This window comes from Procambarus clarkii, chromosome 78 (assembly GCF_040958095.1).
Source record: "Procambarus clarkii isolate CNS0578487 chromosome 78, FALCON_Pclarkii_2.0, whole genome shotgun sequence".
Taxonomy (NCBI): Eukaryota; Metazoa; Arthropoda; class Malacostraca; order Decapoda; family Cambaridae; genus Procambarus; species Procambarus clarkii.
Window position 1 is genome coordinate 13743710 of NC_091227.1, and position 19528 is coordinate 13763237.

Sequence of the window (19528 nt, forward strand, 5' to 3'; positions counted from 1 at the left end):
ATGCTTTAGAGATGTATTTTATTATCTCCAACTTACTTGAAAGGGAATGAACCGTTAATTAGATATCTAGTGCAACTTTTGATGGGTAGTTGGACACGAATTAGCAAGATAATTTTTAGTTAGAGAGCATAAACGAGGAAAAGACCATATCACCACTCATCAGGTTGTTTGCATGCCCCCGTCCCAACCAAACGCTTCAGATGTTGTTTTCTTTAGAATTCCATATTTATGATCGAGTTTTGGGATTACCGAGCAAATTAGGTTAGCTTTAGGTTGTTCTTTTATCGCTATATTAGAAAGTGTCTTGTTATCTTTAAAGTTAACAAAAAGTCCATAGCATTTCAAAACTGGCAACCATATCAGTATACAAAGCGTGCTGTTGTCGAGACCTGTTGGTACCTAAGTATTTTTCGAGCATCGAAACGTTTTACGGATAACGAAGGAAGTGGAATAGTACTTGTAGAAGGTATTGTTAATACTTGGTGTTTCTGGTATTGGAGCCCCAGGATGATAGCGCGAGTGTTAAGGACACAGACATTTGGAAAAAAAGGAAATGACATTTCCTTCGCATTGATCATCAGGTACAGGGAAGGTTCAAGATATCAACAGGGTATCAGTTTAGGCACTTTAGATTTCTTCTCTTATTGTGGACATCCATAGCAGTGTTGATACGACAGCGGTCTCGTGCTTTTGAGACCGAGTTCGAATCACTGGTGATTCAAGTGCATAATTGTGAAAGTATTTGTAATGTTGTTGTTTTGTCTGTTGCAAAATTACGTTGTATTGTCGTTGTAACAGCGTGTTATATTTTACTGTTGTGATCTTGTTAGAGCATTACACTGAACTTGTCAGTCTCAGTCACCAACTCGTCTTTATACACGACATCTGCTAAACTTTTCACTGGAAATCCTACTAAAGAAATCATTTTCCGGCAGTTTTATACACAAATGACAAAAAATAAATGTACAAATATTTTCGCCAGATTGTAACCTGTTTGGGTTATCACGTGTAAATATATGTCAGGTTTAAATGCATCTTTATTAATGGTCTTGTTTTTCTCAAAGTTAAAACAATTTGCTTATGCATAGTTTTTATTAAAAAATGCAGACCACCATCTGATGGGCAATGTATACATTGCCAGGTTAAATAAAATAAGAGAAACAATACAATTAATTTATTTAAACATACAATAATGTATAGCTGAGCTCCGTACACAGCCTGAAGACATTCTTCATTTGTTATATGTTATTTATTACATGTGGTTATTATTGGTGTTATTATAGATTCTCTGGCGTGTAAATATTGTGCAATATTGCTCAATTACTGACATGACAAACTAAATATTGCTTCAATAAAATGATTTTGCAAACTCTTGTTGCAATAGATGCTTCAATATACATTCCTATTTTATAAACTGCTGAAGAACTTTCACTAAATAATCGTAGATAACAATGAATAATAATATGTAGTCTTAGATAACTTTTAAATGGGTTTTACATATATTAAAATATGCATTCATTAATTCGTCACGTTTGAAAAATATATTTTGAAAAGCAAACATCGAGCTACTAATGAAAACGTTAATTTTGAAATGGTCGTAGGTTCTCATTAAAAGTGTTCGTTGCTGGTGGTCATTGTTGGTGCTCGATGTTGGTGGTCATTCTAGTGGTGCTCACCGTGGAAGACCTTGACGTAAACTCTCTTGATATTGGGAGTCTCTAGGAAGACGCGATTGTCTGGGACTCTGCGGTCGACGGGGTAACCCATGGGCCGCTTGTCTGGGTACTTTTCTCCGTGAATGCCACACTGAGCATGCGTGGGACCGAGCCCTTCAGGGTTGTCTACGGTCTTATCCTCGTCGCCGTTGGTCACACCCACAAACAAGGCGAAGTCCATTCCCCTCTCCTTACCCTTAGGCAGGAGTAGTCTGTTGGGGATGCCACACGACCGTTCGAACTCGTGAAGGTCAAGTTCGCTGCCGCTTGCTATAGCCTGGTCAGTTTTCGTCTTCAGTGTCTCAAAGCTTGGTCTGTCAGGGACTGTTACTGAAGAGTCAACGGACTTGCGAACAACGTGGTTAGTTCCGGGAGCAACTGTAGGGAATAATATAAAAATTGCATGTTACATCATGTAGCAGTTTTTGATGTAATTAAAAGCAATTAATTAACAGGTTATTAATTAAAATATTTTATTGTGCATGGACGATGCACAAGTGTCTCAAAATATAATATAATTTAATTACAATTCAAGGCAGGCTTTACTTACGTGATTTATAAAACTTGTCCATCTCAATGCAGTACCAGTGACCTTCTTCCCAGGTGAAGGTGACTCCATTGCTGTCCTTAAGAGGACACAAGAAGATGCGGATGGTTCCTAGTACTTTATGTCCATTATTGTTGCTGATGTCAATATTGTAAGAAAATTCTTCGTGGTTGAGGCGCTTTACATCAGCGGAGATGGCAACGTCTGCCACGTTATCTGACTTGTCTACTGCATTAACAAGACTGAACTCGAAAGTGTCAAAGTATGTCTTCAGTTCTCCATCAATGGCAACACTGTCCACGACCACGCCGGGGAACTCTATGTCCGATTTGGTGTAAGGAGGAAGGCTGTCTTTGTGTTCCTTGAAAAGGTTATCCATGTATTTGTGTAGTCTAAAGAAGCTTGGGTCACGGGTCGCGGTCTCGAAGTGTTCCATGACACCTGGAGGCATGTCGAACTTGCCGTGAGGATCACCTTGGCGACCAAGCATTATGTGAGCTGTGTTGTGCAGGGCTCCGTAATACTGTGCGTTGGGGCTGTATACTGAAGATTCAATGATGTCTCCTAGTAGGTCGATGCCGTGCTCGTTTCTGATGTCAATATGGTTTCCGCTTTTGTCGGTGATGTAGCCAAGAGCAATGGCGTCGCGAATGCGGCTCTCTAAGATAACCATGTCACGCACTCTAGCTACACCATCTACGTCCTCGAAGTGGACATCATCAGGACGAGCTGGGAACTCTCCGCCATACTTGTAGCTGGTATGTGGAGCAAATCCTTCGTGAATAACCTTTTCCCAGTGTATTTCATCAACAACATCCAGCCAGTTGGAGAGACGCTCAGAGTCAAAGCGAGCAGTAAGTTGGTGGTGAACCCAGAAGAAGAGCTCTCCCTTGCGGTCCAGGTGGTAGCCGTAGGAGTCCTTCCACCAGAAGGGGAAGTCCATATGCCAAGTAACGTGGTGAATGTTCATGCCAATATCCTCGCCGAAGTATGCCACTCGTTGTTCCTTGTTCTTTTTTGTTCCAGTGAAATCCATGTGGAATTTGCCTGGTGTCTGGGTCATCTTGGCTGAGTAAGCCTTGTTGATGACCTCACTGTTGGTGAACAGGTGAGGAGTGATTTCGTAGAGTGGAGGAAGTACAATGCCATGTCCCAGATCTGAGTGGATGACAGCCACATAGAGTGCGTACACAAACTCTCCTTCATTCATGCGCTCACGGAAGTAAGCAGCGTTGTCAATGAAGGCCTCCCACGTTCTGCAGTGAATCAGAACTTCAAAGAGTAGGAGAGCTTCTTCACGTTGGCGTGTATTAAAAAGTGAGAACCAATGGTGCTGCTCCAACAGCCTGCCGTCTTTGAGCTCCTCCAGAAGCGCATGGACGGCTGCGCCATCATCAGTGTAGAGGGAGGTGTCAGCCTCAGGGGAGAAGGTCCCTGCGAGATCCTTCAGGTCTTTATAGTGAAGGTGGTCATAGATGTGCTCCAGCAGGTGGTTTACATCTTGCTGTTTCTTGGCTAAGGACGTACCTGGAGAAAATAAATGGTCGTTGTTTATTACATGCAAGTTATGAAATATTTGTCCTGAAGAAGACAATTTGCTGTGAGAAACTGACTGAATGTGTCTTTATAACAGAATTTTCAAATTGACAACTAACAAAATTTACTAACAAATTGCTAGCACTGTCACGTCCACCACGTTAGGCGAATATCAAAATAATCCCGGATGTTTAATTACATGGAATAATACAATCAGTTTTTATCTATTCAATATTTAGATTGCCTCAGCTTGTACATGTAATTCTGAAAAAAATTAACTGTATATTTTCAATTTCCATCGTTTTGAGATCAGTACGTAATAAATTCATTCTGAAGATACACGAACCAATTGTTGAACAAAATGGTACTATAATTATAGTACTTAGAACAAATATTTGGTAAAATGTACAACAATGGACTGTAGCAGCCAACAAAGTTTAGGTTCTCTACTATTAATCTTATTGAGGGCACGAGAAAAAACCCAAACCAAACTTAAAGTTTGTAATGTCTACTATAGCACATATGCGTTTAATTAGGCTTAAGATTACACATATTACTCCTAAGATTGCTATTTTTACCCTAGTACAAGTTAGATTTGATAATTAAGTTACTGTTTCATTTTGTTAATGCAATTTGGGGTAATGAATCGTTCAAAAACGTAAAGTTTTTAGGCCAAATATTGTATTTTTGTATGTTTGTATTTTGTAGCTATGAGTACTGTCATTTTTAGAGGATAGGTTGTTAGGACCATATGACAAGTGTCTTCTCCAAGGACCATATGACAAGTGTTTTATCCAGGGATCATATGACAAGTGTCCTCTCCCGGGACCATATGACAAGTGTCCTCTCCAAGGACCATATGACAGGTGTTTTATCCAGGGATCATATGACAAGTGTCCTCTCGAGGGGCCATATGACAAGTGTCCTCTCCGGGGACTATATGATAAGTGACCTCTCCGGGGATTATATGACAAGTGTCCACTCCAAAGACTATATGACAAGTCTCCACTCCAAAGGCTATATGACAAGAGTCCTCTCCGGGGATTATATGATATGTGTCCACTTCAAAGACCATATAACAAGTGTCCTCTCCGGGGACTATATGATAAGTGTCCTCTCCGGGAATTATATGACAGGTGTCCACTTCAAAGACCCTATGAGAAGTGTCCTCTCCGGGGGACTATATGACCAGTGACCTCAGGTACCATTATGATACAAGGCATCACAGACTACTTCATGACAAGTGGAGTTACTGACTACCACATAACATGTTATCGCACGACGACCGGTGATGTTTCAGAGCAAAGGGAATTATTTTGCGGCATGTATTGAGCGGTCAGAGAAACACTGAAAATTAATGGCTTTAACACAGCATTCTAAATACAACTGCGCAGCGCACTGCTGTGCACAATGAGGTAACATAGCGCCATGAGCTCTGTGGAGTTAACAGCTGGTATATGCGCTCTACACCTGTTGGAAATTTTAGTTTGCTCTCGCCTTTCGGTAATTTTCCTGAATATTTCTCACATGCTGTACTGGGTACCAAAAGTCCAAATCGGAAGATAAAACTCTGTTAAACTTTGTTTTTTACAGTCAGTTCTACTAAAAGACTGGTAGAACTGATCATAAACTGGTAGAAGCGAATCATAAACAGAAACACAAAAGACACGTCTCATACATTATCACCGTTTGAAAGTTCGGACGAATGTCATATTCAGTGGTCATTAATGAGTAAAATTTATAAAGAAAACTACATTGAACTATTCGATCAATAATGGGACGATTGTAATGAGGAAAATACTATGAATAATTAGGTCATTAATTGGGTGGTTACAAGCGCTCACATGACGAGTAAGGAAGATAGAAAAGTAAATGAAAGAGTTAACAAAAAATATATTATACAGAATATTTACCCTCGAAAGCCAAAATTCTAAATAAATATTTTTTTGTTTTTTAAAGTATATGAACGGCTTTTGTTCATTAGAGTTCAGGTACTAAAAATGGGGTTTGTTGTGTGGTTCAGATTCGAGAGTAAATTAACAACATTAAAATTTGAACTCACCCGGGGAGTCACTCTGGTAGCCATCCAGATCAAAGCTTGGCCAGGCGGCAGCCGCAGCTACCAGTGAACACAAGACCAGGAGCTTCATGGTGGTTGTGGTGGCGAGTGGTGATTGTGGCGGCCTTATATACCCCCGATGACACCCCCGATGACACCACGCATTTCGCTTAGCAACGAAATGCGCCCCTTATGCTTGTAATCTTTTGCTCTCGTCAACAATATCTTATCTATAGAATATATGCATAAAGAAAAAATGTGTTTGTGCTTTTAACTACGTAATTTGTTTAAATATGATGGACACCAGATTTTCTTCATAATTATTATATATATTATATATTTTTAATTCATAATCTCTGCCTGTATCTGTCGGTCTGTTTATCAGTTCGAGGCCGAACGCCAGAACCTTCAGGTTAGCTTCACTTATTACTTCTCCAGTGATTTCTGTTTCATACGTGCCCAAAATGGGCGAGTCGGAATTGGCATCAGTAAAAAGAGTGCAATGTAACACTGTTCCAAAGTGACCCCAGTGAAATGTTTCACAATACCATTATGACTCGACTCTGAATTATTATTATTACTATTTAGATTTTTTCCGTATAGAAAACTTAATGTGCTGACAATCCAATTATTAAAAACCTAATAATTCTTACTCTTTAATTCTAAATAAACTTTGATATGGATTTCTGTCCTTAGACTTTATGGGATGTGGGTTGATTTCTTGTGACATTGTTGGTAAACTGATTGTCTTTAAAGTGTTCTTATAGTGCTATCAGTGATATTGTAGGAGAAAGAGACCTGGTCACTTCCGGGTACCCATTCTAGTAAATTTTACTATATATCTATAAATATAATATATATATATATATATATATATATATATATATATATATATATATATATATAATGTATATATATATATATATATATATATATATATATATATATATATATATATATATATATATATATATATATATATATGTCGTACCTAGTAGCCAGAACGCACTTCCCAGCCTACTAGGCAAAGCCCGATTTGCCTAATAAGCCGAGTTTTAATGAAATAATATATTTTCTCTATTTTTTTTCTTATGAAATGATAAAGCTACCCATTTCATTATGTATGAGTTCAATTTTTTTTTATTGGAGTTAAAATTAACGTAGATATATGACCGAACCTAACCAACCCTACCTAACCTAACATAAACTATCTTTATAGGTTAGGTTAGGTTAGGTAGCCGAAAAAGTTAGGTTAGGTTAGGTTAGGTAGGTTAGGTAGTCGAAAAACAATTAATTCATGAAAACTTGGCTTATTAGGCAAATTGGGCCTTGCATAGTAGGCTGAGAAGTGCGTTCTGGCTACTAGGTACGACATATATATATATATATATATATATATATATATATATATATATATATATATATATATATATATATATATATATATATATATATATATATATATATGTCTGTTTTTCCGAGGCTGAAGGCCAGATGCTTGGAGCTAGCATGTATCATGAGGTGTATGAAATATTAACTTCTATAACAATTTCCCCCCTCCCCCCCCACCCCTGCAATTATTTATCAAGTCTAAAATCGGGAATGTGGTTTCCATAGAGTTGCATAGTGTTTTAAGTGCTGCAGGCGATGAGTCACAAGAACGTGGTTGAAGTATGTTGGCCAAAACACACACTAGAAAGTGAAAGGACGACGACGTTTCGGTCTGCCCTAGACCATTCTCAAAAAATATCGACTTGAGAATGGCCCAGGACGGACCGAAACGTCGTCTTCTCTTCACTTTTTAAGTGCTTTGTAATAGATTTAATATTCTGAGAGGGAAAGAGAATTAAAAAGAGGTGGGGTTGGGGGGAGGGGACGGAGAGTGAGAGTATGATTCGGGGGAGAGGGGTGAAGCAAGAGGAGAGAGGAGAAATTTGGGAAGAGGGGAAAGGAGAGAGAGGTGTGAGACAATCTCATATACAGATACAGATGTTTATAGTATGAGAATGTCTGTCTGTCTTGCCAAAGTTGGTGGCTTTGAGATTGCCTTGTCCAAATTTGCAAGAGGAATGGTCTTGAGTGTGGGAAGGACAAAGATATACTTCGACCTGTATTAGCTAAATATTTTAAGAAACTTTAACAATTATAGAAACCTCGCATGCAATTTTCGTTGTGACAATTGTAAACTATGCAGTGTGATTCCCCTAGAGTTTTTAGAATATTTTTAAGTGACACATGCATTCAAATTTAGTAATAAATTTTCGGAGAGAATTTATTACCCTCCACTGAGAATTCAGTGGAGGGAAAGGTGGGGGGGGGGGGAGAGAGAAAATGGAGAGGTTGAGAGTAGGGATGAAAGGAGGGAACAAGGGACTCGGTACGAGGAGGATCAAAGAGAAGATGGGGTGGAGGTAGGGAAGAGGGGAAAAGAGACCTGAGTGCAGCCGGGTACACATTCCATATTAATAAATGAAAGTGTGTGTTCGAGGTGGAGGGGAGAGTAGGGAAGAATGGGGAGAAAAAAGAAAACGAGGAAGATAAGAGGGAAGAGGGACGAAAGTGGGAGAGGGGGGAAAGAAAGTGTATGTGCGGTGAGGGGAAACAAGAGGGGTGGAATGTGGGGTCGGGGAAGAGAGAGGCTATCCCGGACACGGCCGGGTACCCCTTTTGTGTATTCAAATTATATATTAGTATATTTTGATAGCAATCTTGTAAACATTTGTTGTTGAATATGACCGAAAGGGTAAGATTAATGATTCTAATGCGAATCTTCTCAATATTCCTTATGTTTTTATTCACTGTCGAGGCTAGTTTAAAAATTTACTTTCCAAAGTTCATTTTCACACTTTATTTATGGTCTGACGCCTAGAAGCGTTTCACAAGGCACTTCTTACATTTTCAGAGACAATTTTACGTACGCTGTCAATGCTTATATTCGCTTGGGGTGAGGAAATACAGGACATGATTCAGATGAGATGATACAGGACATGACTGAGATGAACAAATGAATCAATGGGTAGACCATTGCATGTTCTATCTTCTTGCTTCTGTGTTGGTTCAGAGTCGTAAAGTGAGTAGAATGTAATTATGTGTTAATTGTTTGTTCGTTTTGACTTTTGATGTGTAGGGCCTCGCTGAAGTCGAGTCTCCTGTTGTCGTCGTTGTATCTGCCGATAATTTCTGTGCTGTTTGTTAAGATTTCTCTGGTGATTATCTGGTTGTGTGAGATTATATGCTCCTCGATGGAGCCCTGTTGTTTGTGTATTGTTAATTGCCAAGAGAGAGACGTTGTTGTTGTCTTGCGTATATATTGAGATCATAGGGCCTGACGGTTCCCAGGTGGGCATGTGAAGGCATAGACGACGTTGGTTTCTTTCAAGGAGTAATGTTTGGTGTCTGGAGAGTTCTTCATGAGTAGGTTGAACGTATTCTTTTTTCTGTAGTAAATTGTGTCTTTCTGATCTGTGTCTATGGGATAAAACGTTCTATTAATAATAACTTTCAGGATACTGTCCTCCGTTTTATGAGCCGTCGAAAAGAAGTTTATGTAAAACAGTCTAATGGGAGGTACAAGTGTTGTGTTAGTTGTTTCTTCAGAAGTTGCATGGCGTTTCAAATTTCTTTTAATGACGTCTTCAACATAACCGTTAGAGAAGCCATTGTTGACTAGGACCTGCCTTACTCTACAGAGTTCTTGGTGGGCTCTATCAAGGAACATATGATCCCCTCACACAACTAGACAATCACCAAAGAAATCTTAACAAGCAGCACATAAATTATCGACAGATACAACGACAATAGGAGACCTGACAACAGAGAGGCCCTACACATAAAAAAGTCAGAACCAACAGCCAATTAACACAATTACATTCTACCCACTTCTCGACCCTGAACCAACTCAGAAGCACGAAGATAGAACATGCAATGGTGTACCCATTGATTCATCTCAGTCATGTCCTGTATCACCTCATCTCAATCATTTATTGTATCATCTCACTCTAAGCGAATATAAGCATTGACAGTTAATGTAAATTTGTCTTTAAAACGTAGGAAGTGTCTTGCGAAACGTTTCTACGCGTCAGACCATAAATAAAATGTGAATATGAACGTTGGAGAGTTAATTTTTCAACTAGCCTCGACAGTGAAGAAAAATATAAGAAATATTGAGAAAATTCGTGTTAGAATCATTAATCGTACCCTCTCGGTCATATTCAACAACATATAAATTATATATATATTAAATATATATATGTCGTACCTAGTAGCCAGAACGCACTTCTCAGCCTACTATGCAAGGCCCGATTTGCCTAATAAGCCAAGTTTTCATGAATTAATTGTTTTTCGACTACCTAACCTACCTAACCTAACCTAACTTTTTCGGCTGCCTAACCGAACCTAACCTATGAAGATAGGTTAGGTTGGGTAGGGTTGGTTAGGTTAGGTCATATATCTACGTTCATTTTAACTCCAATAAAAAAAAATTGACCTCATACATAATGAAATGGGTAGCTTTATCATTTCATAAGAAAAAATTTAGAGAAAATATATTAATTTAGGAAAACTTGGCTTATTAGGCAAATCGGGCCTTGCATAGTAGGCCGAGAAGTGCGTTCTGGCTACTAGGTACGACATTATATATATATATATATATATATATATATATATATATATATATATATATATATATATATATATATATAGACTAAATAAAAGAACGGTTCGATTAAAGAACACGAGAGGTCCTTACTCATCTCATTGTCTGGGAGAGAATGGAATTCTGTGGGTTATTTACCCCGGAATTCTTACCTCTCTTTATGGCTTTGAAGGATGGTGCAGTGGATACAGTGTGTACCTGCCACTCTATGGGCCAGGGTTCGAGTCTCCTGGTGGGTTGAGTGTTAAAAAGTTATAAACTTCAGCTTGCGAGTTATATAGGCAAGTCTGTGCACATATTATATATATATATATATATATATATATATATATATATATATATATATATATATATATATATATATATATATATTGTGAGTGTACCACCTCTGGTGCATTTGTAGGGACCAATAGCCTCGGAGAAGAAAATAAAGAGTATTCAGGGAAGTTATATATTTATTTCCTCTGAATTTGACACAGAAGCGCTGGAACAAAACTCTTGGCTACTTTTGCTATCTCATGATTGCTAAAACAGCTCCGCTCTCAGATTCGTGTGAAAATTTAGCGCACATTCAACGCAGAATCAAGTGTCTCTGATCCTATTGACACGAACTTGTTGCAATGTCCTAGGCCCTGTACTTATTGATTTTCTGAGTCTCCTTCAAGGTGACGTCCCAACTACCTTCAGACACACAGTTCTGTGATTATATATTAATCAATGTAGATGTAAAATTGCAATACCAGACATCCTGTTTACCATCCCTCCAAGAATGCCGTGTCCTTTATCTGATCCGTTTCCACTGCCTCATTTCTGAATATATGGAGTTTTTTGTGCTAAGCCAGGACGTAGCTAGACTTATCGTGGTGTCATTGATTGCTTAGTACTTAGCTAACTTTCCCCCTGACATACGACAGGTGAGACCACGGTGCACTTCAAGTATTACTCAAGTACTCTATCCACTGTTCCACAGCGCTCATAAAGAGAAACAGAGGGTTGACGGCTACACACTACCCTAGCTCTCTTTTCTACTTTCCCCATTGTCAGAATTACCTAATAGTATTCTGTCCCGGGTCAGGACACAAATATATTTTAAACCCACAATCAACCAGACCACTTTCGTACACAACATCGCCTGACATCCACTTGGAGCAGTTTATAACTCATAGGTGTACCATGATTGTACTTTTAGAAGTTTGATTATATTCGTTTTGGCGAAGACGTAATCATTACTTTTGTGCTGTCAAAACTGCTTAGTTTGTTGAATGCCTGTCATCAAACTAATTAACTGGCTCAAGTTACCTGGAATCAGGTAAATGAATCAGGCATATAAGGTCTTCCAAACGTATATCAACACCTATAAAGTATTGACAAATATTGTCATTAAAGTCGCACAATTTACTTTGCCAAATGGCCGTTCAAGTACAATGGTCATTCAAGGGACATTACCTAGTACCATGTCTAGGGACATGGTTCTGACTTTGGGAATAAATCACATCTGTTTTTAACATCAAACAATTTGTATCTCTCTTCTCTATCTGGATATCTCTTCTCCGCGAGAAATAATTACAGAAGCAATGAACAAATGTAAATGTATTTGCTTTGTCAAATATCATTTGTATACTGTATGGTTTTGGAACTCCTTGAATGGTTTTAACAGACTGAGGAAGAAATATCATAAGCTACTCTATGCTTTAGAGATGTATTTTATTATCTCAAACTTACTTGAAAGTGAATGAACCGTTAATTAGATATCTAAAGCAAATTTTGATGGGTGATTGGACACGAATTAGCAAGATGATTTTTAGTTAGCATAAACGAGGAAAAGACCATATCACCACTTATCAGGTTGTTTGCATGCCCCCCCTCCCAACCATGCATTTTAAATGTTGTTTTCTTTAGAATTCCATATTTAGGATCGAGTTTTGGGATTATCAAGCAAAGAAGGTTAGGTTGAGGTTGCTCTTTTATCATTATCTTAGAAATAGTCTTGTTATCTGTAAAGGTAACAAGAATTCCATAGTATTTCAAAACTGACAACCATATCAATGTACGAAGCGTGCTGCTGTCGAGACCTGTTGTTACCGAAGTTTTTTCCGAGCATCGAAAGTTTTACGGATAACGAAAGGAAGTGGAATTGTACTTGTAGAAGGTATTGTTAATACTTGGTGTTTCTGGTATTGGAGCCCCAGGATGATAGCGCGAGTGTTGAGGACACAGCCCACAGAGCGTGGGATATGACATTTCCTTCGCATTGATCATCAGGTACAGGGAAGGTTCAAGATATCAACAAGATATCGTTTAGGCACTTTAGATTTCTTCTCTTATTGTGGACATCCATAACATTGTTGATACGACAACGGTCTCGTGCTTTTGAGACCGAATTTGAATTTCTGGTGATTTAAGTGCATAATTGTGAAAGTATTGTAAGGTTGTTGTTTTGTTTGTTGCAAAATTACGTTGTATTATTGTTATAACAGCGTGTTATATTTTTCTGTTGTGATCTTGTTAGTGCATTACACTGAACTTCTTGTCAGTCACAGTCACCAACTCGTCCTAATATGCGACATCTGCTAAACTTTTCACTCCAAATCCTACTAAAGAAATCCTTTTTCGGCAAACAGTTGTATAAACAAATGACAAATAATAAATGTACAAATATATTCGCAAGATTGTAACCTGTTTGGAGTATCACGTGTGAATATAAGTCAGGTTTAAATGCATCTTTATTAAGGGTCTTTTTTTTCTCAAAGTTAAAATACTTTGCTTAAGCATCGCTTTTTGGTAAAAAAAACGCAGACTACCATCTGGTGGACAATGCATACTTTGCTAGGCTAAATAAAATAAGAGAAACAATACAATTAATGTATTTAAACATACAATAATGGATGGATGAACTCCATACATAGTCTGGAGACATTCATATTTTTTTTATATTATTTAATTGGTGTGGTTATTATTGCTGTTATTAAAGATTCTCTGGCGTGTAAATATTGCTCAATTACTGAGATGAGAAACTAAATATTGCTTCAATAAAATAATTTTGCAAGGTCTAGTTGCAATAAATTGTAAAATATGTGTGTATATTGAAGAAACTGCTGAAGAACTTTCTCTAAATAATCGTAAATAACAATGAATAATAATATGTAGTCTTAGATAACTTTTAAATGTGTTTTACATATACTAAAATATGCAGTCATTAATTCATGTTTGTAAAATATTGTTTGAAAAGCAAATATGTAGCTACTAATGGAAACGTTAATTTTCATATGGCCGTAGGTTCTCATTAAAAGTGTTCGTTGCTGGTAGTCATTGTTGGTGCTCGATGTTGGTGGTCATTCTACTGGTGCTCACCGTGGAAGACCTTGACGAAGATCCTCTTGATATTGGGAGTCTCGAGGAAGACGCGATTGTCTGGGATTCTGCGGTCGACGGGGTAACCCATGGGCCGCTTGTCTGGGTACTTTTCTCCGTGAATGCCACACTGAGCATGCGTGGGACCGAGCTCTTCAGGGTTGTCTACGGTCTTATCCTCGTCTCCGTTGGACACACCTACAAACAAGGCAAAGTCCATTCCCCTCTCCTTACCCTTAGGCAGGAGCAGTCTGTTGGGGATGCCACACGACCGTTCGAACTCGTGAAGGTCAAGTTCGCTGCCGCTTGCTATAGCCTGGTCAGTTTTCGTCTTCAGTGTCTCAAAGCTTGGTCTGTCAGGGACTGTTACTGAAGAGTCAACGGACTTGCGAACAACGTGGTTAGTTCCTGGAGCAACTGTAGGGAATAATATAAAAATTGTATGTTACATCACGTAACAGTTTTTTATGTAATTATAATTAAAAGCATTTAATTAACAGGTTATTAATTAAAATATTATCTTATTGTGCATGGACGATGCACAAGTTACCCAAATATAGCCATTTAATTATATTACAATTCAAGGCAGGTTATACTTACGTGATTTATAAAACTTGTCCATCTCAATGCAGTGCCAGTGACCTTCTTCCCAGGTGTACCTGACTCCGTTGCTGTCCCTAAGAGGACACAAGAAGATGCGGATGGTTCCTAGTACTTTCTGTCCATTATTGTTGCTGATGTCAATATTGTAAGAAAATTCTTCGTGGTTGAGACGACGTACATCAGCAGAGATGTCAACGTCTTCCACGTTGTCAGACTTGTCTACTGCATTAACAAGACTGAACTCGAAAGTGTCAAAGTATGTCTTGAGTTCTCCATCAATGGCAACACTGTCCACGACCACGCCTGGAAACTCTAAGTCTGATTTGGTGTAAGGAGGAAGGCTGTCTTTGTGTTCCTTGAAAATGTTATCCATGTATTTGTGAAGTCTAAAGAAGCTTGGGTCACGGGTCGCGGTCTCGAAGTGTTCCATGACACCTGGAGGCATGTCGAACTTGCCGTGAGGATCACCTTGGCGACCAAGCATTATGTGAGCTGTGTTGTGCAGGGCTCCGTAATATTGCGCGTTGGGGCTGTACACTGAAGATTCAATGATGTCTCCTAGTAGGTCGATGCCGTGCTCGTTTCTGATGTCGATATGGTTTCCGCTTTTGTCGGTGATGTAGCCAAGAGCAATGGCGTCGCGAATGCGGCTCTCTAAGATAACCATGTCACGCACTCTAGCTACACCATCAACGTCTTCGAAGTGAACGTTGTCAGGACGAGCTGGGAACTCTCCGCCATACTTGTAGCTGGTATGTGGAGCAAATCCTTCGTGAATTATCTTTTCCCAGTGTATTTCATCAACAACATCCAGCCAGTTGGAGAGACGCTCAGAGTCAAAGCGAGCAGTAAGTTGGTGGTGAACCCAGAAGAAGAGCTCTCCCTTGCGGTCCAGGTGGTAGCCGTAGGAGTCCTTCCACCAGAAGGGGAAGTCCATATGCCAAGTAACGTGGTGAATGTTCATGCCAATATCCTCGCCAAAGTATGCCACTCGCTGTTCCTTGTTCTTTTTTGTTCCAGTGAAATCCATTTTGAATTTGCCTGGTGTCTGAGTCATCTTGGCTGAGTAAGCCTTGTTGATGACTTCACTGTTGGTGAACAGGTGAGGAGTGACTTCGTAGAGTGGAGGAAGTACAATGCCATGTCCCAGATCTGAGTGGATGACAGCCACATAGAGTGCGTACACAAACTCTCCTTCATTCACGCGCTCACGGAAGTAAGCAGCGTTGTCAATGAAGGCCTCCCACGTTCTGCAGTGAATCAGAACTTCAAAGAGTAGAAGAGCTTCTTCACGTTGGCGTGTATTAAAAAGTGAGAACCAATGGTGCTGCTCCAAGAGCCTGCCGTCTTTGAGCTCCTCCAGAAGCGCATGGACGGCTGCGCCATCATCAGTGTAGAGGGAGGTGTCAGCCTCAGGGGAGAAGGTCCCTGCGAGATCCTTCAGGTCTTTATAGTGAAGGTGGTCATAGACGTGCTCCAGCAGGTGGTTTACATCTTGCTGTTTCTTGGCTAATTTTGGACCTGGAGAAAATTAATGGTTGTTGTTTATTACATGCAAGTTTATGAAATATTTGTCCTGAAGAAGACAATTTGCTCGGAGAAACTGACTGAATGTATCTTTATAACAGAATTATCAAATTGACAACTAACAAAATTTACTAACAAGTTGCTAGCACTGTCACGTCCACCACGCTAGGCGAATATCAAAATGATCCCGGATGTTTAATTACTTGAAGTAATATTCTAAGTATATATCCATTCAATATTCAGATTGCCTCAGCTTGTACATGTAATTCTGAAAAAATTAACTGTATATTTTCAATTTCCATCGCTTTGAGATCAGTACGTAATAAATTAATTCTGAAGATACACGAATCAATTGTTGAACAAAATGGCAGCGTAGCTGAGGACCCAGCATATTTTCCAAAAATGATATAGTTAAAGTACTTAACGCAAATATTTTGGTAAAATGTACAGCAATGGACATCAACCAAAAGATGCCAACAAAACAAAAGTTCAAGCCAACAAAATTCAAGTTCTCTACTATTAATATTTTTGAGGGCAGGAGAAAATCCCCAAAACAAACCTGAAGTTTGTAATGTCTACTATAGCACAGATGGGTTTAATTAGTCTTAAGATTGCACAAATTACTTCTAGGATTTTTATTTTTAGCCTAGTACAGTTGAGATTTGATTATTTAGTTTCAGGTTCATTTTTTAATACAATTTGGGGTAATGAAACGTTCAAAAAGTTTTTGGGCCTAATCTTGCATTTTCGTATGTTTGAAATATTTTAGCTATGAGTACTGTCATTTTTAGAGGATTGGTTGCTAGGACCATATGACAAGTGTCCTCTCCAGGGACCATGTGACAGGTGTCCTCTCCAGGGACCATATGACACGTGTCCTCTCCAAGGACCATATGCCAAGTTTTCTCTCCGGGGACTATATGACAAGTGTTTTCTCCAGGGACTATATGATAAGTGTCCTTTTCGAGGGGATATATGACAGCTGTCCACTCCAAAGACCATATGAGAAGTGTCCTCTCCGGGGAACTATATGACCAGTGACCTCAGGTACCATTATGATACGAGGCATCACAGACTACTTCATGACAAGTGGAGTTACTGACTACCACATAACATGTTATCGCACGACGACCGGTGATGTTTCAGACCAAAGGGAATTATTTTGCGGCATGTAATGAGTGGTCAGAGAAACACTGAAAATGAATGTCTTTAACTGAGCATTCTAAATACAACTGCACAGCGCTCAGCTATGCACTATGAAGTAACATATTACTATGAGCTCTGCAGAGTTAACATTCCGTATATACGCTCCACACCTGTTGGGAATGTTGGTTTGGTCTCGCCTTTCAGTTATATTCCTGAATATTTCTCACATGCTGTACTTGGTACCAAAAGTCCAAGTCTGAAGATAAAACTCAGTTAAACTTTGAATTTTACAGTCGGTGACGGTGATCAGTTCTTCCAAAAGACTGGTAGAACTGATCATAAACTGGTAGAAGCGAATCATAAACAGGAACACAAAAGACACGTCTCATACATTATCACCGTTTGAAAGTTCGGACGAATGTCACATTCAGTGGTCATTAATGAGTAAAATTTATAAAGAAAACTACATTGAACTATTCGATCAATAATGGGGCGATTGTAATGAAGAAAATACTATGACCAATTAGGTCATTAATTTGGTGGTTACAAGCGCTCACATGACGAGTAAGGAAGATAGAAAAGTAAATGAAAGAGTTAACAAAAAATATATTATACAGAATATTTACCCTTGAAAGCCAAAATTCTAAATAAATATTTTTTTTGTTTTTTAAAGTATATGAACGGCTTATGGTTATTAGAGTTCATGTACTAAAAATGGGGTTTGTTGTGTGGTTCAGATTCGAGAGTAAATTAACATTAAGATTTGAACTCACCCGGGGAGTCACTCTGGTAGCCATCCAGATCGAAGCTTGGCCAGGCGGCAGCCGCAGCTACCAGTGAACACAAGACCAGGAGCTTCATGGTGGTTGTGGTGGCGAGTGGTGATTGTGGCGGCCTTATATACCCCCGATGACACCCTGCCGCTTAGCAACGAAATGCGCCTCTTATGCTAGTAATCTTTTGCTCTTGTCAACAGTATCTTATCTATAGAATATGTGCACAAAGAAAAAATGTGTTTCTGCTTTTAACTACGTAATTTGTTTAAATATGATGGACAGTGTTTAAATATGATGGACGTGCCCAAAATAGGCGAGTCGGAATTGGCATCAGTAAAAAGAGTGCAATGTAACACTGTTCCAAAGTGACCCCCATGAAATGTTTCACAATACCATTATGACTCGACTCTGAATTATTATTATTATTATTTAGATTTTTTCCGTATAGAAAACTTAATGTGCTGACAATCCAATTATTAAAAAACTAATAATTCTTACTCTTTAATTCTAAATAAACTTTGATATGAATTTCTGTCCTTAGACTTTATGGGATGTGGGTTGATTTCTTGTGACATTGTTGGTAAACTGATTGTCTTTAATGTGTTCTTATAGTGCTATCAGTGATATTGTAGGAGAAGGAGACCTGGTCACTTCCGGGTACCCATTCTAGTAAATTATACTATATATCTATATATATAAATAGAATGTCTGTTTTTCCGAGGCTGAAGGCCAGATGCTTGGAGCTAGCATGAATCGTGAGGAGTATGAAATATTAACTTCTATAACATTCCCCACCCCACCCCTGCAATTATTTATCAAGTCTAAAATCGGCAATGTGGTTTCCTTATATTTGCATAGCGTTTTGTGCGCTGCAGGCGATGAGTCACAATAACGTGGCTGAAGTATGTTGGCCAGACCACACACTAGAAAGTGAAAGGACGTCGACGTTTCGGACCGTCCTGGTCCATTCTCAAAAAATATCGACATGAGAATGGTCCAGGACGTACCGAAACGTCGTCGCCCCTTTACTTTTTAAGTGTTTTGTAATAGATTCAATGTTCTGAGAGGGAAAGAGAATTAAAAAGAAGTGGGGGGGGGCGGAGAGAGAGAGTATGATTCGGGGGAGAGGGGTGAAGCAAGAGGAGAGGGGAGAAATTTTGGAAGAGGGGAAAGGAGAGAGAGGTGAGAGAATCTCATATACAGATACAGATGTTTATACTTTGAGAATGTCTGTCTGTCTTGCCAAAGTTGGTGGCTTTGAGATAGCCTTGTCCAAATTTGCAAAAGGAATGGTCTTGAGTATGGGACGGACAAGGATATACTTCGACCTGTATTAGCTAAATATTTTAAGAAACTTCAACAATTATAGAAACCTCGCATGCAATTTTCGTTGTGACAATTGTAAACTATGCAGTGTGATTCCCCTAGAGTTTTTAGTATATTTTTAAGTTACACATGCATTCAAATTTAGTAATAAATTTTCGGAGAGAATTTATTACCCTCCACTGAGAATTCAGTGGAGGGAAAGGTGGGAGGGGGGGGGAGAAAATGGAGAGGTTGAGAGTAGGAATGAAAGGAGGGAACAAGGGACTCGGTAAGAGGTGGGATCAAAGA

General features: G+C 38.9%; 2 protein-coding genes across 2 annotated transcripts; both read right to left on the reverse strand.

Moving 5' to 3' along the window:
* Positions 1-1159: 1159 nt before the first annotated feature.
* Positions 1160-6017, reverse strand: LOC123746133 (hemocyanin B chain-like). Its single transcript, XM_045727427.2, has 3 exons — positions 5861-6017; positions 2266-3789; positions 1160-2093 (listed from the first exon to the last, which is right to left on the reverse strand). Exons 1-3 carry the CDS (start codon positions 5946-5948, stop codon positions 1663-1665), a joined length of 2043 nt encoding a protein of 680 aa, XP_045583383.1. The 5' UTR covers positions 5949-6017; the 3' UTR covers positions 1160-1662.
* A 7342-nt stretch (positions 6018-13359) lies between these two features.
* On the reverse strand, positions 13360-18068 carry LOC123746132 (hemocyanin B chain). Its single transcript, XM_045727426.2, has 3 exons — positions 17912-18068; positions 14463-15986; positions 13360-14279 (listed from the first exon to the last, which is right to left on the reverse strand). Exons 1-3 carry the CDS (start codon positions 17997-17999, stop codon positions 13849-13851), a joined length of 2043 nt encoding a protein of 680 aa, XP_045583382.2. The 5' UTR covers positions 18000-18068; the 3' UTR covers positions 13360-13848.
* Positions 18069-19528: the final 1460 nt, after the last annotated feature.